This window comes from Puma concolor, chromosome B2, assembly GCF_028749965.1.
Source record: "Puma concolor isolate L17-30 chromosome B2, mPumCon1.1.hap2, whole genome shotgun sequence".
Classification (NCBI taxonomy): domain Eukaryota; kingdom Metazoa; phylum Chordata; class Mammalia; order Carnivora; family Felidae; genus Puma; species Puma concolor.
Window position 1 is genome coordinate 125,392,394 of NC_141671.1, and position 26,884 is coordinate 125,419,277.

General features: G+C 39.5%; 1 protein-coding gene across 1 annotated transcript in view; it reads left to right on the plus strand.

Annotated features, from left to right (window-relative positions):
• Positions 1–11,692: 11,692 nt before the first annotated feature.
• PEX7 (peroxisomal biogenesis factor 7) overlaps positions 11,693–26,884 on the plus strand; it is a 77,952-nt gene continuing 62,760 nt past the window's right edge. Inside the window, exons 1-4 of the mRNA XM_025925307.2 lie at positions 11,693–11,938; positions 13,745–13,802; positions 14,706–14,856; positions 26,424–26,501. Of these exons, the coding sequence (XP_025781092.1) occupies positions 11,809–11,938; positions 13,745–13,802; positions 14,706–14,856; positions 26,424–26,501 (417 nt within the window). The 5' untranslated portion in view covers positions 11,693–11,808. The remainder of the gene's footprint in view (positions 11,939–13,744; positions 13,803–14,705; positions 14,857–26,423; positions 26,502–26,884) is intronic.

The window sequence follows — 26,884 nt, forward strand, 5'->3', positions numbered from 1 at the left end:
GATTCTTGTTTGGCTTTTGAAATATTTAGACTACTTTATCTAATCTTGTTATAGTCTCCCTCCCTGCCCCCCCCCCCCGCCCCCCTGCAGCTAGAAATGATTGATGTAGTGGAAACTTCCCGTTTACATAGGAAGAAACAAAATTCCAGGGAAAGTACAGAACTGAGAAGTAAAAGGCAAATTGAAATTAAAATTCAGTATTCTTTGTTATATAGCCTACTTGCATTTAAGAGAAGAATTTTCAAGGAATCATGTACAAAATTCACTGGGAATAAATTTCTTGTACTGGAATTTCAGGCAGTCCTTAACTCAACTTCCACTGACACTTTTAGCAAACCTGGATTCCACTTGAATGGAGAGGGGTATGAAGAAAGGGAAGGGGTGGGATAGGAGAAGATAAGATTTTACGTTTCCTATTCCACTTCTCCAATTCAACTTGAGTTGTCAACATTTATAGAAGGTTTATTATGTATTGGGCATTCTTTAAGGTGCTGGAGATCAAGCAAATTAGGCCTGGATTTTATTTCAAAACACCCAAAATCCGGTATTGGAGTGCGGTTTGTTGATTGATTGATTGATTGATTTATAAAAATTTTTAAATGTTTTATTTTATTTTTGAGAGAGAGAGACAGCACTAGTGGAGCATGGGCAGAGAGAGAGACACACACAGAATCCAAAGCAGGCTCCAGGCTCTGAGCTGTCAGCACAAAGACCGACGCTGGGCTCGAACTCACAGAGGGCGAGATCGTGACCCAAGCCAAAGTCCGACGCTTAACTAACTGAGCCACCCAGGTGCCCCTTCATCATTCTTGAAAACCTCACTGGGGGGATGAAATATTTTTATAATATTATAGTCTTGTAATGCAAGGTAAGGAGTGGCTAATATCTCAGAGCCCCTGAGATTTTTTTCTGTGGTCAGGATCACCATAAACAGTTTACCCCAGCTGGAACCAGCCTCTGTCCTTCCCAGAGAGACCACACTATTTTTAGCTTACATTGGAAAAATCTTCTTGCACCACTCTTTGTCAAGGTTCCAGCTGCTTTGTGTTTGCTAATCTCTATTTAGCATTGCAAAAACTCCAGAATTTTCTCAGCTTACCCTTTACAATATTACAAAAAATACAGTGAGAGTTTAGGTTTGTATTATATTGCATTCACTCAATAGTATTTTTTGAAAGCCTATTTCAGGTTCCTGGGATATAACAGTGAACATAACAGGCAACGATTCTTGCCCTTATGGAATGTATACTCCAGTTAGTACGTATAATAAAAATCCGAAATTATTGAGGTTCAAAAAAGATAGTACATTTTTCTTGCCTGTAAAATAAGTCCGGATTTAGTTGGTCCAGGACTTGATTGGTGGCTTCATTGTCACCAAGGATCTAAACTCCTTCCCTGTTTCTCCTTTCTAATCCCCATCTCATAGCTAACACCTTCATGATTAGGAGAAAATGGCTGTTGTAATCCAGCCATCACATCCATATTCCAGGCAGCAGGAAGGAGGGGAATGCCTGATTGCTAATTAGCTGTTTTAAAACAGCTTTCCTCAAATCCTCACCCATTTATGTCCCCTTAGAGAAAGGATATCTACCAGGGAGGCTGGAAACTGTAACTTTAAACCCGGGCACATATATGCAACCACCATTTTCGTAGTTTTATTACCAGGGAAGAAGGGGAAAATGGATACTGGATAGGCAACAGTCTTTGTCACAGATATCTTAATATTCAATATGAATTATGTATGCATGTATGTGTATCTATAAATAGATGATAGATTTATTTTTTTTTTCAACGTTTATTTATTTTTGGGACAGAGAGAGACAGAGCATGAACGGGGGAGGGGCAGAGAGAGAGGGAGACACAGAATCGGAAACAGGCTCCAGGCTCTGAGCCATCAGCCCAGAGCCTGACGCGGGGCTCGAACTCATGGATGGCGAGATCGTGACCTGGCTGAAGTCGGACGCTTAACCGACTGCGCCACCCAGGCGCCCCAATAGATGATAGATTTATAAGGAGAAATATCAGATTATCACATGGAGGAATTATATATATGCATATATATATATATATATGTAATATATACATGCATATGCACGTATATGCATGCATGCACACATGTATGCATGCATATACGTGCATATGCATGTATATATTACGTATATATATGTATGCATATATATGATAATTCCTCCATGTATATATATATGCGTATATATGTATATATGTATGTATATATATGTGTATATATATGTGTGTGTGTGGGGTTTAAGCTTTTAAAAAAAATCATATATTAAACTTTTACCCATCTATAAATTTGTAGAGTGCTGAGTATCCCACCTAGACAGTTATTATTTAAGGAGTATGGGTTATGGGCTGTCACCCATTTCATTTAGTAAAATGCACCATTCTTGGTTCTCAAAATAATCTGCAAATTCCTTAATGTATTTATAATTAAAATAAAAGAGATCTCCACTGATCTCCTAAATAAGAAAAAAAAAAACCTTCTCTGAGGGGTTCTATTTTGGGTTCAGGGAAGATAGTGTGTGTCCCTAAGTCCTTGGCCTCTTAGTGGTATGACTGGGCATGAAACTGTAGTCAGTTGTCCCCTGCCCCCCTCTTTGCCACGCCCTGAAGCCCCAGGAATGAACAAGGCCTGTGGCTCTAAAGCAGCAGGTGTAATGGGAAGAGCTCTGGGCACCTGATTAAACTCAGTTCTGGCTGAATTGTGAAGGAGCTGACTTCCTTTCTTTTGGCCTCAGTTTCCTGATTTGTAAAATGAAGTAGATTAAATCAGTGAGCGTCGAGCAATTTATTTCACTGCTAGAGTAATCACTAACTTCTTGAAAGGTTTCTGAATTTGTACTGTCCCTGTCTTTTTTTTTTTTTTTTTTTTTTGGTCTTAGAAATAATTTTGAGTGAAGACAGGCATATATATCAACAAAAGCAAAATCACATTTTCCAGTTGTCCTGACAAAGAGGAAATTCCTTCAGTAGCGTATGCATCTACTCTGGCTGCCGTAACAAAATACCTATAGTTAGGTGGCTTAAACAACAGACATTGGTTTTCCCACAGTTCTGGAGGCTAGATATCCATGATGAAGGTGCCAGCAAATTCAGTTTCTGGGAGAGGTCTCTTTTTGTCTTGTGGACAGTCACCTTCTAGCTGCACCTTCACATGGCCTTTCTTCTGTGTATGCACAGGAAAGAGAGAAAAAGGTCTGGGGTCTCTTCCTCTTCTCATAAGGACTCCAGTCTTATTGGATTAGGGTCCCACCTTTATGAATTCATGTAATCTTAATTACCTCCCTAGAGGCTCTGTCTCCAAATATAGTCACGTTGGGGTTTGGGGTTTCCACATACAAGTTCAGGGAGAGAACATGACCCAGACAATCTATCACAAGTCATAACAGGAAGAGCGGTGTTCTACAATCATTTCTGTGTGATCGTGGTGACATAGGCAATAAACTACCTGTGTTGTATGCTAAAGTCTCAGACAGCTTCCTCATTTTTGGCCTAACTTATTCAAATTGTATAGGTTAGCTGACAATAAGACTGGATCATTTCTCCATGGCTCTTTCATTTTCCTCATTTAACTGCCTGAGAAAGAAAAGACCAGCTTCCTTTCAAAGGGTACACATTTATTTTAACATTTACTCTTCAGTGTCTATGTCTTCAGAGCAGAAGTCTACTACAAACAACATAATTATAATTAGTAACAACAAAAAAACACACCTTTGTCTTTCTATTTTAGGCATTTAATCAATTTTTTTTTTCCAGTAAGCCCAGAGAGAAAAAAAATCTAAACTTCACTGCGTGCTTACTCTGTGTTGGACATTATACTGGACCCTTTGCATAATTTGCTAGTTAAATCCTCACAACGGCCCTAAAGACTATTACTATATCCACTTACAGAGAAGGAAATGAAAAGTAACTTGCCCACGGTTATATTCATAGTTAGTAATGGAGCCTGAACTTCAATCCCGATCTGCTTAGTGCCAAAGCCTGTTCTCAGCAATATTATTTTGGGTAAAGCTGAATATATATGATTCCAAGTAGATTAAGAATCCTCTCTATTGTTAAAAAGCATGAACTAGAACTATGTGTGAATATGGAATGATTTCCAAGATGTATTGTGGGGACTTTGAATTGATACTTGCATATGGTATAAAATTAGAAGTTAATAAAAGTATAATAGTGACTAGTAAGTCTTGATTCCATCTTATTGCTTTAGTGTCTCCATTTTTCTTCCCAGTGGCAACCACTATTAGCAGTCTCCTTGTATTTTGTTCTAGAGATATTCTATGAATTTACAGGCAGGAGATAGACACGCATACACGTATTCTGAAAACACAAATGGTGGCTTATTATAAGCACTGTTCTGTACTCCCCCCCCCCCCCAGTAAACAATATATTCTCTCTGAGGAAAGAAATTGAAAAATTAAAGTGTCTGGAGTGAGAAGGAGACTCACTTCTCGCTGTGCACTCTATGAATAATTCTTTAACCATGTGCATGTGTTAATTTTTTTTTCAATTATAAAGTACACAGCAAGAAAACGTTTGCATATTCTTAATCTTTGGATGAAGATCTTAAAAACAAGTGGTGAAATTTTAAAGAAAACCAATTTGTTGTCCTTTTACTTATTTTAATTTTGTGGCACCATTAACTTTCTTGTTGAGGAGCATGATTTTCAGCAACATTTACTTTCTGAATTAAGCTTTGGCTTGTGATGCTACCGAAACTCACTACGAAAAGGAAATGTTGTGTGTGAAATACAGAATCCAGGTTTTGGGATAAAGCCTGGCCACCCTCTGGTGGTCTTAGTTTGAATAAAAATAGCTTTCAACTATAATAACTTTTCTTTATAGCAAGTCTTAAAGTCATGATATTAAGAGATAAAAAGGATCAGAATCTATCATACTTACTTTACAGATGAGAAAATAGAGTACCAAAGTGGTAAAGCAATATGCCTCAAAACATAAATCAGAGTCCTGACATTCAGTCCGCTGCTTTCTGCATTAAAAAAATACCTTAAAACTGGGGTGCCTGGGTGGCTCAGTTGGTTAAGTGTCCAACTTCGGCTCAGGTCACCATCTTGTGGTTTGTGAGTTTGAGCCCCGTGTAGGGCTCTGAGCTGTCAGCACTGGAGCCTGCTTCAGAGAGGACAGAGAGTTGGCTTGTGGGATAAGAAGGTAAAGATTTTTCTTGCGTAGGGGCAGCATTAAAGAACACCCAGAAATGTCAGTGGGTGTAGGGAACAAAAGAATCTTTCAAAAGAAATCTGTAGGCAATGCATGTTAGTGAGATGAGGAAGGGGAGATTTTTCTTTGTTATCTTCTTGAAAGTTTTCTCTTTGAAGGATAGTCAAGAAAAAACCAAATTCTAAAACTTTTCAGTTTATTTAAGAACATTAACTACTCTTAAGGTTTGTTTTTAATGCAGCAGACTTTTTTTTATTAAGACCATTTTTTAAGAGCAGTTTTAGGTTTGCAGAAAAATTGAGGGGAAGGTAGAGATCCCATACCTACCCTGTCCCCACACATGCATAGCCTCCCCCATTATCACCTGCCCCCACCAGAGTGGTACATTTGTTACAACTGATGAACCTACATTGACACATCGTAATCACCCAAAGTTATAGCTTACATTAGGACCCATTCTTGGTGTTGTACATTCTATGGGTTTAGTCAAATGTATAAATGACATGTATCCATCATTCTGAATATTTTCACTGCCCTAAAATGCTTTGTGCTCTGCCTATTCATCTTTCCCAACCCCCACCATCCCCACCACCACCACCATTCAATCCCAGGCAACCACTGGTCTTTTTACTTTCTCCGTAATTTTGCCTTTTCCAGAATGTCATATAGTTCAAATCATACAGTATGTAGCCTTTTCAGATTGGCTTTTGTCACTTGGTAATATGCATTTAGTTTCTTCCATGTCTTTTCATGGCTTGATAGCTCTTTCTTTTTAGTTCTGAATTATATCCCATTGTCTGGATGTACCACAGTTTATCCATTCACCTTCTGAAGGACAACTTGCTTCCAAGTTTCGGCAGTTATGAATAAAGCTGCTATAAACATCCATATGCAGGTTTTTGTGTGGACATAAGTTTTGAACTCCTGTGGGTAAGTACCAGGAAGTAAGATTGCTGGATCATATGGTGAGTGTATGTTTGATTTTATAAGAAGTCACCAACTGTCTTCCAAAGTGGCTCCACCAGTTGCTATCCCACCAGCAATGAATTAAGATTTCTTGTTGTTCCCTATTCTCCCCAGCATGTGGTGGTGTAGGTGTTCCAGATTTTGGCCATTTTAATAGGTGTGTGATGATACCCCAGTTCTCCTAAACAATTCTCTCAGTCATGTGGTTTCTAGATCCCTCACTGTTGTGCTTGCCCTTCATAGAAAGCTCTATTTATGAGGTAACTGAGGCTCAAAGAGATAAATTATTTGCTGAAAGTCACATAGTCAGCAACACTACAGCTGAAGTTTCTATTCATCATTACTTATAGTGAATTGACTCATAATATAGTGACTTCTTTTTTACTGTGAATAATACTGTATTACAAACTATAATAAAGAAAGGAAAAGAAAAGAAAAGAAAAGATAGGAAAAGAAAAGAAAAGAAAAGAAAAGAAAAGAAAAAAGAAAAGAAAAGAAATTCAAACAACACCATAGCAAGTGCAAAGACCCTGAGGCTGGAGACTGACTGGGTGTTTGAGGAACAGCACAGCAAAGAAACAAACAAAAGAAAAAATACTGTATTAGAAAATATCAAGGATCTCAGGGACTCTGAGAAAAAAGCCAGACAACTTCTAAGATTTCATTTTTCAGGTGAAAGCATTCCTGCCTTTCTAAGAGGACTGAACAGGTTTGAAGGAAGCCAGTATTGTTTTTATTTCTTAGTCAATGAAAATGAAATGATAGCTTTTGAAGAATATGCTGTCTTCCAGAGCTAAGAAATTCAAGGCACATAATGAGCACACTAGATTTTTAATGTCTGATGTTCAGATTTAAGATGATCATACATATTCCCTGTATACCTGGCAACTTGTTTCTCTAGCTAAACTTCTCTTTCTTAAGAATATATAAACAACATGGGGCACCTGGGTGACTCTGTAGGTTAAGCATTGGATTCTTGATTTCGCCTCAAGGTCACGATCTCACAATTGTGAGTTTGAGCCCTGCATAGGGCTCTGTGCTACTAACACAGAGCCTACTGGGGATTCTGTCTCTCCCTGTCTCTCTGCCTCTCCCCTGCTTGTGCACTTTCTCTCTCTCTCTCAAAATAAATAAATAAAAAGTAAAAATCCAAATATATAAACAACATATATAGTTCACAGAAATACCTTGTACTCTTGCATATTTATTCAAAAGTGAAATATATGTACTGATCTTAGAGGTTTATGCTTATTGTAAATGGTAAGATTTATGAATTGCTGAGTAAACCTTACCAAGAATCCTAGAAATGAGTGATCCTGCTTTGATTTCTCTCTCGGGTCATTACTAGGTCACTGTAGTCAGAGTCTTCACACTGCTTAGTCATGATGGGAATTATAGTTGACCTGGATTTCCCCATTGACTTTTCTACTTGGTGACCTTTGAAGTATAGTGTGAGCTCTGTTTCAGTCTCGACTTCAGTAGCAGGAAACTTCTGCTTTTTTTCCGAAACATACTCCCTCAAACTTATACAAGTCAGAAGTCACAGTAAAATCACACAACAGATGTTTCTGGCATATGATTCACCAATAGAGACTCTGTGGGCACCAGTCTAGAATTTTTCACCCGCTCCCAGGTACCCCTTAACACATTAGAACCATTTCCTACTAATTCAAACTAATTAGACAAGAACAATCTGAATGAGTAAAATCTTTAGTCATATACTTAAGAAAACCTTTCCATTATAATAATTTTACACTTATAGAAATATTACAAGAATAATTCATAAAATTATACTTGCCAAGATTCCCAAGTCCTTTACATTTTTACCATATTTGTTTTACCAATCTATTTGTACATGTCCATATTCCTTTTTTTTTTCTGAACCATTTGAAAGGTCATTCTTTTATAATTCCCTTTACCTTACATTATTTCCTATGTATTTCCTAAGAATAAGGGCATTTTCGTACATAACCACAGCATAGTCATAAAATTTGAGACACTTAAATTTTGCACTTAATTTTATCTAATCAACCATTCATATGTTTTCAGTGATCCCAATAATGTGTGTATAACAGCCAGCAACTCTATGCCTTGCAACTCCTCTTGGGCTTGGTAAACTCCTGTTGCAGAACCTTAAAGATCAACCCATTTAAAACCTACAAACCTTTTCAAATTTTTCCATTCATGCACCCCCGAAATGTTATGATTTCATAAGCAATCAGAAGTTAATATCAACACCAGAGAACAAGCATAAGCACCTTGCATCCATATAATTTCCGGCTAAAAACAAACAAAAAAAGTTAGAATTTTAGGCTGGCTTCTGCTGCAGAATTACAAATGTGCAGGTCCAGTTTGGCTTTTGAAATGTTTGGAATACTTCATTTCACCCTGTTATAGTCTATAAGGCCTCCTAGCTAGAAATGATTGATGTAGTCGAAACTCTTCTGTTTTACACAACTTCAGGGAAAGTATTGTAAAAGTCCAAGTGTTGTGTGACCTACTTGCATTTAAAAGATTAATATTCCAAGTAATCAATTAAAAAACCCACAAGGAATACATTTCTAGTCCTGGAATACAGGCAGTTCTTAACAGGCAGAAAATCAGATCAGTGGTTGATTGCGGACAGGGATAGGGATGAGTTTGACTAGGAAGGAGCACAGAATTTTTCTGGAAGGATTGAAATGTTCTATATGTTGATAGGGGTGTTAGTTCCATGGATATACGCACTCGTCAAAATAGACTGAACTACATACTTAAGGTCTGCTATGAATAGGCCTTTAGTAATGTAGTAGTAAGGTGTGGGGACAGGGGAAGCATTCTATATTCCTACAATTACATCTCAGTCTTAGCCTAGTTTGTGTCTCTGGAGTGTGAACCTCCCCAGGGTTCCTCAGTATTTTTCTCCCTTAAGTAGGACAGGATGTCTAGAATGGGCTGGGATTGGCTATTTCCCTTCTTTCATGTCACTTAGTAATCAGCCTAAGTTAGGCTAATTAGAATTAGCCTAAAATTCTAATGTGGTTAACTAGTTTTCTCTGAGGTCAGGCCTTGTTAAGAACAGAGTGCTCTGGCATGTTTCAAAATGGTTCCTTTACCTTCCACCTACCAGAAGCACAAGATGATTTTTCTCTGATATTTACTGTGGGAACCTAGTTGGCCTCATGGAGGTATCACTCACAATATTTTGGGTCCCTCCCTATGACTAGGTCCCCCCTGGGGTTTTTAACTCTAAGATTTCACCACACTGTGCCTCCAGTAATTTATTAATCCTAGTTCATGATTTCCTACCTAGGCGCTGGTTCCTCTGGTAGTCTCCACTGTTGAGGCTTGACTCTGATAAGTCGTGTCTCCCTGTATTCATCTGTCTATCTCTTCAATCTGAGATTGGGCAGAGGTTTGCTATGTGTCTTCCCCTCTCTTAAAAGTCCAAGAAGAGTAGTTAATTTATAGCTTTTTAGGATAGAGTAGTAACTTCCAAGCTCCTTACAGGTAAAACCAGAAACCAGAAGTTCAGGCTTTTTTTTTTGTTTTGTTTTGTTTTGTTTTGTTTTTAATTTTGAGAGAGAGAACAAAAGAGAATGTGCAAGTGCACACGCAGGAGAGGGGCAGAGAGAGAGGGAGAGAGAGTATCCCAAGCAGGCTCCACACTCAGCGTGCAGCCCGACATGGGGCTTGATCTCACAACCCTGTGATCACGACTTGAGCCGAAATGAAGAGTCCAATCTCAACCACCTGAGCCACCCAGGTGTGCACCCACATTCAGTATTTTTTTTAATGTTTATTTATTTTTGAGAGAGAGAGAGAGAGAGAGAGAGAGAGACAGAGACAGAGTGCAAGGAGGGGAGGGTCAGGGAGAGAGGGAGACACAGAATCTGAAGCAGGCTCCAGGCTCTGAACTGTCAGCACAGAGCCCCACGTGGGGCTCAAACTCATGAACTGAACCGTGAGATCCTGACCTGAGTGGAAGTCCAATGCTTAACCGGCTGGGCCACCCAGGCACCCATTACAATACTCTGGAAATTTATCCAGAAAACTTTTTGATACAGAAGATCTTTTAGAATGAAAATTTGGTCATTTATCACATTGGAAAATTCTGATGGTTCCCCATTGTTTAAATTACAGTCGAAATCCAATTCCATTGGTATGGCAGACAAGACTCTTCATGATCCAGCCCCAGTAGGACACTCTAGTCCCTCCACTCAGTATCCTTCACCATACCCCTTCTATCTGGTCAGGCTGAGTCCTGGCAGCTACGACCTCCTATGGATCATGCTTTTTCTTGTCTCTTGGGTTGCTCATGTTATTGCTGACCCTACAATGACCTCCACCTCCTTTTCTATTTAAATAAAATGTCATCATTTACACACCACAAACATTACCTTCCTTCTGAAGTTTTTCCTTCCATTCTTCCAATCCTCCTGAAAGCAGTGACAACTTTCTTTTTAAACACACACATATACTTATTTATTTATTTATTTATTTATTTATTTATTTATTTATTTATTTATTTATTATAGCACCTACAGTATTTTCATTACAATTGTTCAACAATTGTTGACAAGTTTATTACACTAATCTCTTGAGGGCATGGACTACATCTCATTGCTTTTGAAATCCACATGCCTAAAATTGTACAGTTAAGCTGGCCATATGACAAGGTTTGTGCTGGTTTACCTGGCTTCATTATTAACTGCACTCCCTTTCACTCTCAAAAGTGTCATATTTGACAAATTATATATAGTCACCTTCTGCATAGTATATGTTTGGTAAAGTTTTGAATGAATGGATGAGATTTAATTTGTCTTAATTAGCCCCATATCTGAACACTAGTATATACAATAGACTACATATACACAATATACGTAGTGAGAATTTTTAAAAATTGCTTATGATGTCTTTTTTTCCTTAAGCTTCAATCCCACCTGATTTAATATTGCTTCAAGTTACCTTGGGCAACACAGCATCAATTGCCTGTTTGGCTCGCTGCTTGGTTTCAGAGTTGCTGTAACTTGTCTTATTTTTTTTTATTAAAAAAAAATTTTTTTTTTTTAACGTTTATTTATTTTTGAGACAGAGAGAGTCAGAGCATGAACGGGGAAGGGTCAGAGAGAGGGAGACACAGAATCTGAAGCAGGCTCCAGGCTCTGAGCTGTCAGCACAGAGCCCCACGCGGGGCTCGAACTCACGGACCGCGAGATCATGACCTGAGCCGAAGTCGGCCGCCTAACCGACTGAGCCACCCAGGCGCCCCTAACTTGTCTTATTTTATAATCATCAGAAATACCTCCTGATGTCAATCTTCCAAAATCACAACGAATAAATAAAACCCCAAAAACGCGCAGTAAAGGCTAACATGCTAAAACAAAAGTTGTCACCTAACCCTAGAATCACACTGCCTCGTTAGGTCTAACACAAGATAGGTGGCGCAAATCACTTTGTTTTGCCCAAAACAAAGATGGACTCCGTAGCAGTCAGAGCCCTTTCCTTTCCGGACCAATCGAAATCCAGCATTCAGGGCACCGGGTGTCCTCACTTCCGCCTCGTCTTCCTGGGTCTCTAATTTGGCGAGTCGGGACTGTCCGCCTCTGATCCGAAACGGCTGTGGCAGCGCCAGGGCGGCGAGGCCCAGAAGCGGCGGGCGGGATGAGCGGGGCGCGCGTCGGAGCGGTGCGGACGCTGCGGGTGCCGGGCCGCCATGGCTATGCGGCCGAGTTTTCCCCGTACCTGCCGGGCCGGCTGGCCTGCGCCGCCGCGCAGCACTATGGCATCGCGGGTGAGGCCGCGCAGCGCCGCCGGGGCGGGGGCGGGTTCCAGCCGAACCCCAGCTTCACCCTGCGGTGGGAAAGCACTTCCGACAGTAGACAGTGCCACACGTGTACACCAGGGGGAGCCGAGGAGCGCGCGAATTCTGGCTTCCTCCTTTGTCCATTGTGGGGAGTGGGTCTGGGTCTATGATCCTTTTCAGTTACGTTGCGGAAGTAGCATCTGGGAGGTGCCTGCTGGCCCATACCCTTATTCCTGAGGGCACCTCCTCCACCTCCACCTGACCCCCCAATCCCACCCCCAGTCACACGCTTCCTGCCTTGAGCGGGCTCAGCGGATGTGACCCCTCTGGCCATTCGGACGGGACCGACAGCACTTGTAAAGGGGACAGTCCGCAGGGTCACCCGAGTACCTCCTAATGGGTCCACCTTCCTCACAGTCTGCATCCGGGCTGTGGGTCGTAAGAAGGATGGCCTTGAGCGGACGCTTGGAGTCTCCCCACAATTGCCATCATGAAATTGATCAAGTTCTGCCCCTACCTCTTGTTGTCTCAGGAGGAATACACACATTTGCAGGTAGTTGGAGGTTCAAGTTAACTCCTGCGCGCTCTCTTTCTGTCTCTCTCTTTTGTAATGTTTATTTTCGAGAGAGAGAGAGAGAGAGAGCCCCTGAGCAGGGGTGGGGGCAGAGAGAGAGAGGGAGACTGAGGATCCTATAAGCAGGTTCTGTGCTGTCAGTGCAGAGCCCCATATAGGGCATAAACCGGGAGATCATGACGTAAATGGGATGCTTAACCAACTGAGCCACCCAGGGACCCCAAGTTCACTGTCTCTTTTCAAGGACTAGATTGGAAGGTGGGATTCCATTCTTAAAATTTCTTCTTTTAACTTAAAGCTTACCTGTTATTTATGCACAGAAGCTCTGTGAGATAATTCATTGCATAACGTCAGTTTTTGATAGTTGTTTTTCTTTGGCCCTAGGGCGGAAAAAAAATGGTATGATTTCTAAAATTCAGAAGGCAAGAAATATTTACTTATATTTTCACCACTTAGCTCTTACTGCTTGCACTGTTACATTCAAGTTTACAATACTTACCCACCAGTTAGGTTGAAACTCAGGAGTTTGATACTTTAAATTAAATCCTTTGTAAAAACGTACAAGGAGGTGTTTTTGTTTTTTTTTTTTAAATACTGTTTAAATTGAGTGTTTTTCCTCCCTCAGTCTATATAACAAATACATCTTTTAAAATATGCTTGTCCCTTAGAAAAATAATTCATTTTGGGTAGATAACTAACCTACTCAGTACTTTACCATCTAGTATGTGGTAAATTCCACCAGGTATTTTGTTTTAAAATCCCATGCTGAATGTATTTCAGATTTATTAGCAAGGCAGTGTGATGCAGTAGAAGGAGCAGAGCTTCTGGAATCTGTAAGCCAAAGGTTTCTTGCTTGGAAATAGGGATTATGACACCTATTTGGGAGGTTTATGTGCCTGGCAGCCTGTCTGGCCATAGAATATTAATTCAGATATCTCTCCCCCCCCCCCCCCCTTTTAGGGCTGTGTCTGGGTCCCAAGCATAGGTGAGATAAGTTTAATATTTCACGGTTGAGGTGCAATATAGAAAAACAGAAATGGAGTGTACAGTCCTGATCAGTTTGTATACACGGTCTCAATAACTTTAGGGAGAAATTTGTGGTAGTAAAATTAGGTACTCATTCCTCAGCAACCTCCCCCACCCCCACCCTTCACCTTAGCTGTTCCCCTGGCAAGTTCAAAAGCATGATCTTGATTTTTTTTTTTTTTTTTTCTCCTTAGGCTGTGGAACCCTTCTAATATTGGATCAAAATGAATCTGGGCTTAGACTTTTTAGAAGGTAAGGTGGCTCTAATGATTAAACTTACAGGTATTCTCTTTTGCTACCAAAGCCTTAATATAATTAGATTTTGAATCTTTTTGATCAGTAAAATATTTTTTTCATTTTTAAATTTGTGGTAGAAGAGAAACTTCAGCATTTGCATATATAGAACTTATTTTTGCCAGTAAACTGTGATTATGTCATTTTTCTTCTAAAGCCCTTGTCTCTTAGTGTTCATTTATAAAGTAGAAAACTTTAACATAAAAAAATGTAAACTAGTTAGTATACTGTGTGACGTTTCTAACTTTGCTGTTTTCTTCACATAGTTTGGGTTAATTCATTCAGGAGCGAATTATCCATTTTGTGAGTTACCTAGCACTGCTTTCCGTTTCTTGTTTCTATGGCTGTCTTGACTGTTGGACTCATTAACACCTCCATCTGGGTTAGTCAATGTCAGAGAAAGGAAAGGAAACTCTGTCATGAGATCATGACCTGCTCACAGCTCAGGCGAAATTTTATGTGGGAAGTTGAAATTATTGGTCTAAATTAGTATTCTGAAGTGCTTGCTGCTCCCTCCTGTGAACCACACAAAAAACCCAAAAGAACCGCAAAACATTGAGCACCCAGGTATGGCGTCCTGCCCTCATAAATAGCGCCAAATTTCTAAATGGGAGACCGAATTTTAATCCAGCTCCACAGTTTTCTTGCTGTGTGACCTGGGATGTTCCTGTCACATCTCTGAACTCGTTTCTGGGTCTGTCAAGTTCTAGCTCTATTTCTCTTCCATAGTTGTGAAGACCATGTGAGATAATGGGTGTTAAAATATGTGATAAACTTGAAAGACTGTAAAATTATGGTTCCTATTTTATGTTCAGCTGCCTGTGCAACCAGATTTTTTTTATTTTACTTTTCCTGGTGTAGCTTTGACTGGAATGATGGTTTGTTTGATGTGACCTGGAGTGAAAACAATGAACACATCCTGGTCACCTGTAGTGGCGATGGCTCGCTGCAGCTCTGGGACACGGCCAAAGCCGCAGGACCACTGCAGGTCTACAAGGAACACACTCAGGAGGTAGGAAGGCAAGTCCTTCTGGGCTGATTGGTTTTGTTTTAGATGAAATCCATTTGGGGATGGAAACAAGGGGACTGGAAGTTTAAGCTTTAGTATTTCTTGCATATGGTAGATGTCATTTGTTATTTGATTATTCCGACATTAAGTACATCTTGCCCTAAGGAGCTAAGAAAGAAGGAAAGGTCAAGCTTCTTCTTAGTCAGTAAAAACGCCCCCAGTAGTAGGTATGCTGTAGCGCTGTTTCCTCCAGAAGAGGCCCATCTCTTTCTTCCTGCTGTAGGGTATGCTTGCCCTATACCGCCTTAAGGCGGAAGTAGGCAGACTTTTCACCAAGGCGTCACAAGATTGCCTTTAGGGCCGCAGTAAGGTTCCTAGGGATTTTCAGAATATAGTGGAGCAAGAGCATCAAATGCAGATTATGAGACAGAGCTTACTGAAGAAATTTGAAATCTAAACCAGTTCATGTATCTAGGTTCTGTGTGTATGTATACGGGTAGCACAGAAGATAGTTTGGTTTTCATATCCTTTAGATAAATACCTAGTAGTGCCATTGCTGGGTCGCAGGGTAGTTCTAGGTTTCATTTTCTTGAGGAACCTCCATACTGTTTTCCAGAGCGGCTGCACCAGTCTGCTCTCCCACCAACAGTGCAAAAGGGTTCCCCTTTCTCTGCATCCTCACCAACATCTGTTGTTGCCCGAGTTGTTCATTTTAGCCATTCTGACAGGTGTGAGGTGATGAATCACTGGGTTCTGCTCCTGAAACCAGTGCTACACGGTATGTTAACTAACTTGAATGTAAATAAGTAAATTAAAAAAAAAGAAAATAGTTTGGTTCTCAGTCATATAAAACTACAAAGGTATTTTTAATGAATGTGATGGGAAAGACATTCCCTTACGGTGTTTTGCCTAAAATGTTTCAAAATTTCCCTCAAGGTAGCCGTAGATCTTTCAATTTTACTTTCAGATTTGTGTCTAGCACAGTACCTGGCCCATAGAAGGCCTTCAAAGGATGCTTGTTAAATGCAAGAATATTAGTCGTTTGTGATAAAAAGATTAGTTGTGTGAAGATTCCAGAGTGTTAAGAGAGTGGGTTAGGAGTGACATTCAAGGTGACATATACTCAATTTAAGGTTTACATCAACATCTAGTTCCCAATGTGCTCATTACAATTTTTGAAAAATAGTTAACATTTGTCTTCATTGTCAAATAATGGGCTTATCAATTTGCTTAACTTTTTTGAAAAAAGATTGGACCCACTTCAAGTTTTTGGTTATGAAAACTTACCTTTGAACTAAGTATGCAGCTATTCGTATTTCATTGTGGAGGAAGTGTATTTAGCCATACATTTTGTAGTAAAAATGTGCCATGTGGTTAAGACCTTGCTTACTTTAAGAACATCAATGAATGGAGTGCCTGGGTGGCTCAATTGGTTAAGTGTCCAACTTTGGCCCAGATCGTGATCTCACGGTTCGTGAGTTTGAGCCTCGCATCGGGCTGTGTGCTGACAGCTCAGAGCTTGGAGCCTGCCTCGCATTCTGTGTCTCCTACTCTCTCTGCCCCTCCTCACCACTCCCCTCAAAAATAAATAAACATTAAAGAAATTTTTAAAAAAATTTAAAAAATCAATGATTGACTCTTGTGATATGATAGAAGCTGAAAAGTTTACAATGATGGATGCCCATAAAAAATATTAATGCAGAATGACAATGAGTCATGCATTTAATACTAGTTTGTTCCCTTTAGAAATTGCATTTATGTTTAAAATGGAACAACAGACTTGTCAGCTGAAGGGATCTATCTTTCTTTCCTTTTTCCCTCCCTCCCTCCCCCCGTTCCTTCGTTTCTTCCTTTCTTCCGGGGCACAATTGAACTTGATATATTTCCTTGTGTGTATTTAGTCATGCTTAGCCATTTTTTCTGGATTAGGTTACTGCAATAAGATTTTTCTTAAAATCTAGAATAAATTTAAAGCATCCCCTCCCCCATAGAATTGTGATTATGGGGAAAAATAATTTCCAGTTATGTGTCAGTGAGTCTTGTTGGATTTTACTACGAATAGGATGTAATATCCTTCACTACTTTTCACTACTATGTTTGAAAAGCATTCACTTTTTTTTTCTTTTTCTTTCTGGTTTTTTTTTTTTTTTTTTTACTTTGTTTAGTATTTTAAAGTTTTAACTTGTATTTAAAAAGCTAGATCTGTCCGTACTGGTAGCACATGTTTTGTGCCAGGCATATGCTAGTCTTCAAAATTGCAAATATGAATAAGACTCAGGTGCTAATCTCTGGTAGTAGATCTGGGACATGCAAGCAAACTAATACAATGTGATCATGTTGAAAAGAAGTGTCTAGAAGGTGCAGATAGAGAAACCAAGGACCGTCACAAAAGAGACGCCATTTGAGCTGAGTCTTGGACAGTTAGCAGGAGTTCACTGGCAGCTCAAGGGGAAGAGGGCAGTTTTAGTAGAAAAGAGCATCTCACAGGTGCAGATCTGTGAAAGAGCATGACATGTTCAAGGCAGTCACAGGTCCTTTGGTGTGACTAGAGCAGAGTGTCTGTGTGGGAATGGTGGGAGATGAGGCGGGAAAGGTGGGGAAGGGCTATATCCTGATGGGCCTTAAATGCCTGGTTGGGGTTGCACTGGATGCTTTGAATATTCAGGAGAGAGATGGATTAATTTTGTAGATTTGGGGCCACGCAGTATGGGCAGACAACAGGACATACACGGATGTGTAAGTATTAGCCATTTTCCACTTAATCCAACTTTTCCAGATGCTAGGTATGACTAGACTGTAATTTAGGTACTAAATTTTACTATTTGAAATGAAAACAAAGTAGAAAGTGCTTGTCTTAACTCAGTGGTTTTCAAACTTTGCCACATATAGAATCACGTAGGGACCTTTTAAAAATCTTCATGGTGGTTGGAGCCAGCCATCAATCGGCATGATTTAGATTCCGAGATTATTCCAATGTACAGTAGTGTTTAGAAGCCACTGCTTTAACTTCATAGGCATTCAGTTCTGATGACCTTATTATGTATATTGTCTAATATTTTGAGGGTTGTAGATTCAAAATGTAGATTTTAAAAACTACATAATAAAATGCATCTTTTGATTTACCTTGTGAAGTGGTAACCTCAAAGCTTTAAAACTTTTTAACGAAGAGAAAGTGATAGTTTTAAATAGATGGAAACTGTGATGGAATATTTTTGGGTCAAGAATGACCTTCACGCATGAATATGGCTACTATATATGTAGTCTCTCTGTCATACACTCATTGTGGGTCTCAAACATTGTGCCTGTCTCGAAAGCAGGTTGGTGAGTGAATCATATCTAGAAATTAGAATCCCATATCTCCTAATTTAGATCTAGTAGGAAACTTATGTAGGAGAATGATGCAATCTTATTTGATAATTTTAAATCATGTGAAACTAGAAATTTTTTTTTAGTTTAGCTATAATCTGATAGTCTATGAAATTATCCTATTGAATTATTGTCAGAGCTGTTTAAATATATGTAGAATTTACATTTTATGTAAATGTAATGTGAGACAGGGAGGAATTTTATATATATATCTGCATATATTTCAAAAAGAAACAATAGAAAGAGAATCCAAAAGCCAATAAAAATGGTTACCTTTAAAAAGGGTGGGGAAGATATCAGGGGAGGCAGGGGACAAGGATGGCTAATTTTCCAAATATAATTTATATCACAGTTTTGGCCTTGGAAAAGTTGAAATATTTTACAAAGTTAAAAATCACTGTTTAATTAAAAAGGAAAAAAATTGCTGAAAATTGAAAACAAGCAGAAAACACATTCATCTAGTGATGTATCAAATTGGCATTATAACCAGGCATTGAAAATAATTATTTCAAGTGACTTTAGAAATACAGTTTAGTGATTGTCCATGCCTAATAAGATATTTCTGATAAACAAAAAGAGTTGCAAGGAAGTTTTAAACTGCATTCAGAAAGATAAGTATTGTTATTTTGAAACTCTCATATCATGTAGGTTCACATATACCAGTAATTATGTTATTAGAAACCAAAAATTTTTATGTAAGAGAAAAGTAATATGAGAATAAAGAAGTTAAATAGAGACATTTAATCCTAAAACTGGGAAGTATCTGCACAGACTCATGATTTATTTTTCTCTGTTTAAAAAAGTCCATTTGTTCTGGTTCTTTGGACTGTAAAGACTGAGCTGCATTGACAACTCAGTCTCAGTGATATCCCTAGTGCCCAGATTGTTGCCTCTAAATACCATTTCCCACTAAAAGGATCTGGGGATCTTTGGAGAAATAGTTGATTCCAGGACTGGCAGGAAACGTACAAGGTGAATCCAAAACATCTTCTTGTGTCAGAAGACTGTGAAAGTCCACTGGGATCACATTAGACGTTTGGAACAGATAACCTGAAAAGGCTCTCAGTGGCCAAGGATGGACAATTTCAACATCAAAAAGAATGACAGCAATGAGTTGGAACACTATACACACAGAGAGATACACACATATGTATATTTCTACCCATTACATGGAGTTGTAAACATGAAAAAACAACAGCTGGTCATCACTGAAGATTACTAGGACAATGGCCTCATTCTGAAAATTGATAAGTAAATATGAAGAATCAAGGCATTTATCCTGCCTTTCTGATATGAATTTTATTGTGTGGTAATTGAATGGTTGATGTGGAAAATTTCTCATAACTGAATCCTGACTATAAAATGCAGAAGGAATAGCACAATTATAGAGTCGCCATTTAGTAGCCCGTAATGAAATAATGATTGTAGGCAAAGATTATCTATGAATGCTAAAACATTAATTTAATATTTATACATCTTTTGAACAATTTTGAGATCACTAAAAGTGGGTCAACCAGCAATTATACACCTAATGCAATAGGAAGCTTAAAAAAGATTGAACTGAATTGAACCAAACCTCTAGACCTAACTTCTAACTTAAAGGAAATGGGAGGAGTAGAGGAAAATGTTGACACCAGGAGAGACAATTAGCCAAATCCAGAATGCAGAAGATTCTATGGGACCATTAACTTTGTTTCTTCAACAATTATAAATGTCATGGGAAGGGTGGGTGGGGAAAACAAGATGGGAGAGGAGGACTTTCCTAGATTAGATCTAAGAGACATAACAACTAAGTGTAAAATATGGATTTTGTTTAGTTTTTGATTCAAATAAACCACCTGTAAAAAGACATTTTTGAGACAGTCAGGGAAATAAGAATGTGGACTGAGTTTTGGATGATGTTAAGGAATTGTTATTCATCTTGTTAGGTGTGAAAATGGCCTTCTGCTTATATAAACAAGAAAAATATCCTTATCTGCGTAAGTATTTATGAGTGAAGTGGTCTGATGTTAAAATACTCCAGCAGTCAGTCAGTCAGTCAGTCAGTCAGTCAGTCAGTAACAGGACAGATGAAGCAAGGTGGCAAAATGTTGATAATTCTGGAAAGTATGTGATAGATACCTGGGGATTTATTATATTTTTTCTTTTATGCACATTTTAATATTTCTATAATGATAAATTTAAAAAATTGTTTCACATTAAAAGAAATATGTAGCCTTTTCTAATCGCTCAGTAATTAAAAGTCAGTGTCCCTTTCCTTTGTATTGATACAGATAAGTATGAACATTCTGGACATAGTTTTTATTTGATGATTTTTAATTAAATAGACCAACTTAAAAAGGGCAGCACTATACAGTAGATTAAAAGCGAGCTCTTTGGGAATTGATTTCAGTAATAAAATTTGTCCTCTCAAACTGTGGTTTTGATGAGGTTCAGATTTCATAAAGCAACACAAAATACTGTTCAGTGTGTTTTTTTTTTTCTTTTTGCAGTTTCTCAATTTTCTTCATCACTGCCGAGAGTAATTACTTAAGATAGGCCTTTAGAGGACCCTGCTTTTAAAGCACAACTGCATTCCTCTCTTCTTTTTTATGCTTAATTGGACCATTAAGTCATGTCCACTGTTTGAGTGGGAGTGGAAAGGGGAATTGGAAATAGGGAAAGGTTGGAGGACTGGACTGATGTGAGGTGTGCTCTTCATGCAGATTTCTCTGCCCCTTCATTCATTCTAGAAACTTTGATTAACCCGACTGTCTGCAAGGGACTGTGCGAAGCCTAGTGGGGAAGATGAGTGAATTGGGAATGGCCCTGGCCCTGCTGGAGTCCTTGTCCTCTCTAGGGAGGGAGGCTTATGCTGCTGGTTACCTAATTTATAATGTGATAAGTGCTGTGAATGTATGGAGTGCTACAAGAGGAGAGGATCTTGTCTGCAGGAAGGGACCAGGATGGCATCCTTAAGTCTGAAGGGAGAGTAGGATTTAACTATTCAAGTGGAGGGGCGCCTTGGTGGCTCAGTCAGTGGAGCATCTGACTCTTGATTTCTGCTCAGGTCATGATCTTAACAGGTTAAAGAGTTCAAGCCTCACATCTGTCTCTGCTCTGGCAGCACGGAGCCTACCTGGGATTCTCTCTCTCTCTTTCTCTTTCTCTCTCTCTCTCTTAAAATAAATAAATAAATAAACTTTAAAAGATAACTATTTGGGTAGAGAGAGTCCAGAGGAATAGGGTTAGAGGCAAAGGAAAGTGCCCTCTTGAAGGGCGGGTACTGAGCCTGTGTGCCTGGAAAAGTCAGCATTTTGGCTGTTATGCTAAGACCAGTGGGAAGACACTGAAGATTTTTAAAAATTTACCATGAAAGATTTCATGTTTACATGAATATATGTAAGAAGTAAACACGTATAATGAATACTTGCATATTCATCATCTAACTTAAGAAATAAAACATTACCTATGCTTTTGGAGCCCCTGCTTACAGATGCTATCTTCTATCTACTTTTTTCTGATTCTACCCTTCTTCCTCCTCTTTTCTTTCCTCCCCTCTTCCCAGAAGTAACCACTAATTATGAATTTCTATTTCTGTTTTCTTTTCTTTTTCGTTTTACTACATATGTGTGCATCCCTAAATCACTCATAGTTTTGCATGATTTCGACCTTTGGGTAATAAGCAGCAGCATGGATGAATGTCAGTGTGGAGTGAAGATGGTAAGTTGCAGGAGCCACAGAGCATGATACCATTGAAGGGCTTTCTGGGGGGGAATGACGTTTGTGTTTTTATGCAATGCGGATAATGGATTGGAGGTGAGCCAGGATGGATAGGAAGAGCAGTTGAAGGATGCTACAGTCTAGGTGGTAGGTAGCTTAGGAGTTGATGGCTGTAGCCTCTTAAGAGAAATTATGTACAAACTTGGAACTATGGTCTTTTGGGATCCTGTCTCTCCTAATTAGTTGGCCTTTCTGTTCCTCAGACGTGACAAGCTTGTTTCCTGCTTCAGGGTCTTTTCCTAGTCTTCTGCCAGAGCCTTTCCTCTCAAACGTGCAGAGTTCTGTCTTTCCTGCACGCAGGTCCCTGCTCAGAGAGATCTTCCCTAACCACTCTACTGAGAAGTGACCTCTTAATTCTACATTGTTTTCCAGTCTCCTTCCTTTGCTTTATTTTGCTCTGTAGCTTTCCTTTAAAATCGCATTCTGAAATTATTTATTTATAGTCTGTCTTCCTCTGCTAAAATATATGACCCATCTGGACTGAGGCTTTGTCTTGTCTAACATTATACTCCCCTTCCCCTTGTGCCTTGTACACAGTAGGTGCTTAAGAAATACTTGTTGACTAGATTAGTGAGGTAACTTGAAGTTGGGATATTGGAATCTACTCATCCTTTTTCAACTCTCTCTCAAACATCTCTCTGACTGTAAACTTTTTTCAGGGTTAATGCCCAAACCCTGCTCCCACTAGACATTTCCACTTGACTATCTTGCTGTCACTTCAAAGTCAGTATGTCTAAAATTACACATTATCTTCTTTCCTCCAGTCTTCCCATTTTGTTAATGCCACCACCACTGATAGTCCCCAGGCACAAACCCTTGGTGTTATCTGGCAGTATTCCCTAGTCCTGATCCCTTGGGTGCTGTCTATGCCTGTATATGACTTTGTGGAGGCGGGGGAGGTGCAGTTCTGATCACTGTTTTCACTTCTGCTTTCTGCTATTGACATTTTAGCCAGGCCTCAAGGTCCTGCTTGGATCCTCTCTTCTGGGCATCAAGCTGAATTTTCCATCCCAGCATCCATTTTGTACTTATGTCTGTAGTTTTATTATTATTATTTTTAATATTTATTTATTTATTTTGAGAAACAGAGAGAGAGAAAGAGAGAGAGCAAAGTGGGGGGGGGGGGCAGAGAGAGAGGGAGAGAGAATCCAAAGCAGGTTTGTGCTGTCAGCACAGAGCCCGATGTGGGGCTCCATCTCATGAACCGTGAGATCATGATCTGAGCCAAACAACTGGGCCACTCAGGCACCCCCCCCCCCACTGTAGTTTGTTTGTTTGTTTGTTTGTTTGTTTTTTTAAGTTACTTTCCTGTGCCCTAATATTTTAAATACAGTCAAATAAAATATTTTTTGAGTTGTCTTTTTAAAAAAATGTTTTTAAACATTTATTATTTTAGAGAGAGAGAAACAGAGACAGAGCACGAGCAGGGGAGGGGCAGAGAGAGGGAGACACAGAATCTGAAACAGGCTCCAGGCTCTGAGCTGTCAGCACAGAGCCCGACGTGGGGCCCAAACCCACAAACCGCGAGATCATGACCTGAGCCAAAGTCAGACGCCCAACTGACTGAGCTACCCAGGCGCCCCTTGAGGTTGCCTTTATTTCTTTTTGTGTTATCCCACTTTCAACATCACCCTGGGGATCCTGTCCCTAGTTTTGTCCTAGAGTCCTACTGCTTGCACTTCGTTGTGTGACTGATAAGACAGCTGGCAGCAACACCGCCGTCAGCGTGGTTACCTTCTATCTTTTGTTCTCACTAGGGCTGGGTTCCCCTATGGGGGCTTTTGTAGTTTTAAAAGGTAAGAAGTCATAAGGTTTCGAATCCCGTGTCATACTGGACATGTGTAGAGGCAGTGGAGTGTGAGATGTTGATCTTAGTTTTTAGTTATATTTGTTCAGTTATCCTCTGAAATGAAACAGTAGCTCTTTATAACTACTTAGCAGTGATGCAGATTGTGAAGGTAAATTCAGATGGATAAACTATTTTAACTCCCATTTGTTGAGTGCTTATTATATTGCAACAAGCATAGGCATACAAGGTGGTTTTGCTCACATGACGGATCTTCCAGAATCTAGTAGGGATTTAACACAAGTTGTTGTAAAATATGGTAAATGTTGAATTATATGTAGGTGCAAGGTGCTGTTGGAGTGCATGGAAGGAAACATTTAAATCATGAAGGGTTTTATCGAGGTGAGGCTTATTTCATAAAGGCTGTGGTGGAGCCCAGTCTTGACAAATGAGTGGGAGGTCACCAAGTGGACAGTGGACAAGGGCTTTAAGTTCTTGGATAATTCACAGAAACAAAGTGGGATCAGTTTGGGCTCCCACGAAGGGCGAGACTAGTAAGGGCAGGCTTTTACTTCCCTAATGTTGCAGCCCCAGGTCATTCCAGTTCAACAGTGCCCTCAGGTAGCATGATGTAGAGTCAGCCTCACGTAGTGATTAGGGGTGGACTCTGCAGTTAGGCTGCTGAGGTTCAGAGTTCAGCTCTGTCACTTAACTAACTTTAGGAATTTGAAGAGTTTATTTATACATTTTGGGTCTTGTTATAGTATCTATTTCATAGAAGGGAAGATTAAATGAGATAAAATAGGGGCACCTGGGTGACTCAGTAAGTTAGGTGTCCGACTTCGGCTCAGGTCTTGATCTCACAGTCCGTGGGTTCGAGCCCCGCGTCGGGCTCTGTGCTGACAGCTCTGAGCCTGGAGTCTGCTTCAGATTCTGTCTCCCTCTCTCTCTGCCCCTCCCCTGCTCACGCTCTGTCTCTCTCTTTCTCTCTCAAAAAGAAATAGACATTAAAAAAATTAAATGAGATAAAATATGTAAAATGCTTATGACAACATGTGGCACATAACAGGTGCTAAATAAAGGTTTGCTATTGTGGTTATTTTTGACTGTTCACATCAGCCTAGAGTAGGAGTTGGCAAACTACTACTCATGGGACAGGGCCCAACCTAGCCTGCTATCTGATTTGTAAATAAAGTTTTGTTGGAACACAGCTATGCCCACTCATCAAGTATCAGCTATGGCTACTTTTGTGCTCTACTGGGGCCGAAAGACAGACCAAATGGCCCATAAAGCCCAATGTGTGTGTGTGTGTGTGTGTGTGTGTGTGTGTGTGTGTATACACACACACACACACACACACACACCCTCTATATATACTCTCTCTATATATATATTACTCTACAGAAGAAATGTGCCATGCCCTGGCCTAGAGGATAAAAGCAAACTCTTAGCTCACAATGACTGCTTCCAAGCCTATCTTTTTCCATCCATAACTAACAGATGGCCATGGCAGCTCTTTGGTTTTTGTTGCCCCTTCTTTATGAGCTGCTTCTGTTGCTGGATTGTGGTTTTTTCAGTGTTCCAACTGATTTTCTCTCTTTTTCATGAATATGGACAGCGGCAGGGCCAGGACTAGAATAGGGTGGGTGAAGCACTCATTTTAGGTACATGATTAAGGAGGACCCCAACAACTCAATAGTCAAATAATATCTTAATGCAGTAATTTAAAAAACCAGAAATACTGCAAAAAAATCTGTGATGAGAAAAATATTAAAGTTTTAAACAAAGACAGGATCAGTATTACCAATTTTGTTTTCTGAAACTAAGGTGCCAACATGGCTAGGCGTAGTGCCAGACAGCAGAGAATTGGTAACCCATATTTAAGCCCCAGCAAACTGCATATCCTGCTTCCTACATAAATATGGTAGCTAGAATTTTTAAGACTCAGAAGGATCTGCTGGCTGGTCACTTTTAGTGCTATATACTCGGGTGTATGTCAGGACTATTTTAATGGAGAATAATTATGCATATATGTTGTTGAACTTAGCTTACAGTAGTGATCTGTATATAGTCTGTTGTATAAAATGACAGAATGAAAAATATTTCCATAAGTTTTCAAATGGTTCATTTGAAATGGTTCACTGAAAGCAGTAAGGCCTAGATTAGAATAGCAGCATTGGGTAACTATAGCTGTTTACCAAGAGATTGGAAAGGATTACCTGGTTCCTCTAAGCTTTGTCTAAGAAAGGCCAGATAGCGTTATTAACTGAATTTTAATGCTATCTGATGGACACTGACCTGGCAAGCTTTTTTAGATGACTAGCTTTCTAATCTGCTTTGACATTTCTACAAGGTGCTGCAGTGATTTGTCAATAGGTGAAAAATATATATAATTTGTTTTAGTGAAGGAGGTTGGGAAATAATCTGTAGAACTCTGTTAGAATGGAATCTTATCATAAGGAATATGTCTGGAGGAATGGACAAAATGGCCTTTCCATTTCTCAGACACCATGGTGGAGATTTGTAGGACTTTATTTGATGTTTCAATGAAGTAAATTGGTTGTTCTAACTGGCTATCGCTGTTCTAAAGAGATACAATGTAATATTTAACTTGATGCTCTTTTGCTTTCTGAATGACACATTAAAATGTTTTTAGGTCTATAGTGTTGACTGGAGCCAGACCAGAGGTGAACAGCTCGTGGTGTCTGGCTCATGGGATCAAACTGTCAAACTGGTATGTCAGAATCATTGTATTTAAAACCAATACTCTCTTCCCCAAAGTTTCCGTTGAATTTTTTTTCTTCTCTTGAACATACTTCTATATCTTTTCAATTGCTCAGCTAATTTCTTTTCAAAAATCTGTATTAAAGCCTTTGTTAGAATTTAAAAATTTTCAATTTTTTGTCTGTGAACTAACAACAATTAACTCAGCATTAATTATTTTAGCCCCTTAAATACCATTTTGCTTTATATAAAAATAGACTGTAAAAAATCTTTGAGGGGTGCCTAGACGGCTCAGTCAGTTAAGTGTCTCACTTAGGCTTAGGTCATGATCTCACGGTTTGTGAGTTCACAGTGCAGAGCCTGCTTGGGATTCTCTCTCTCTTCCTCTGTCTC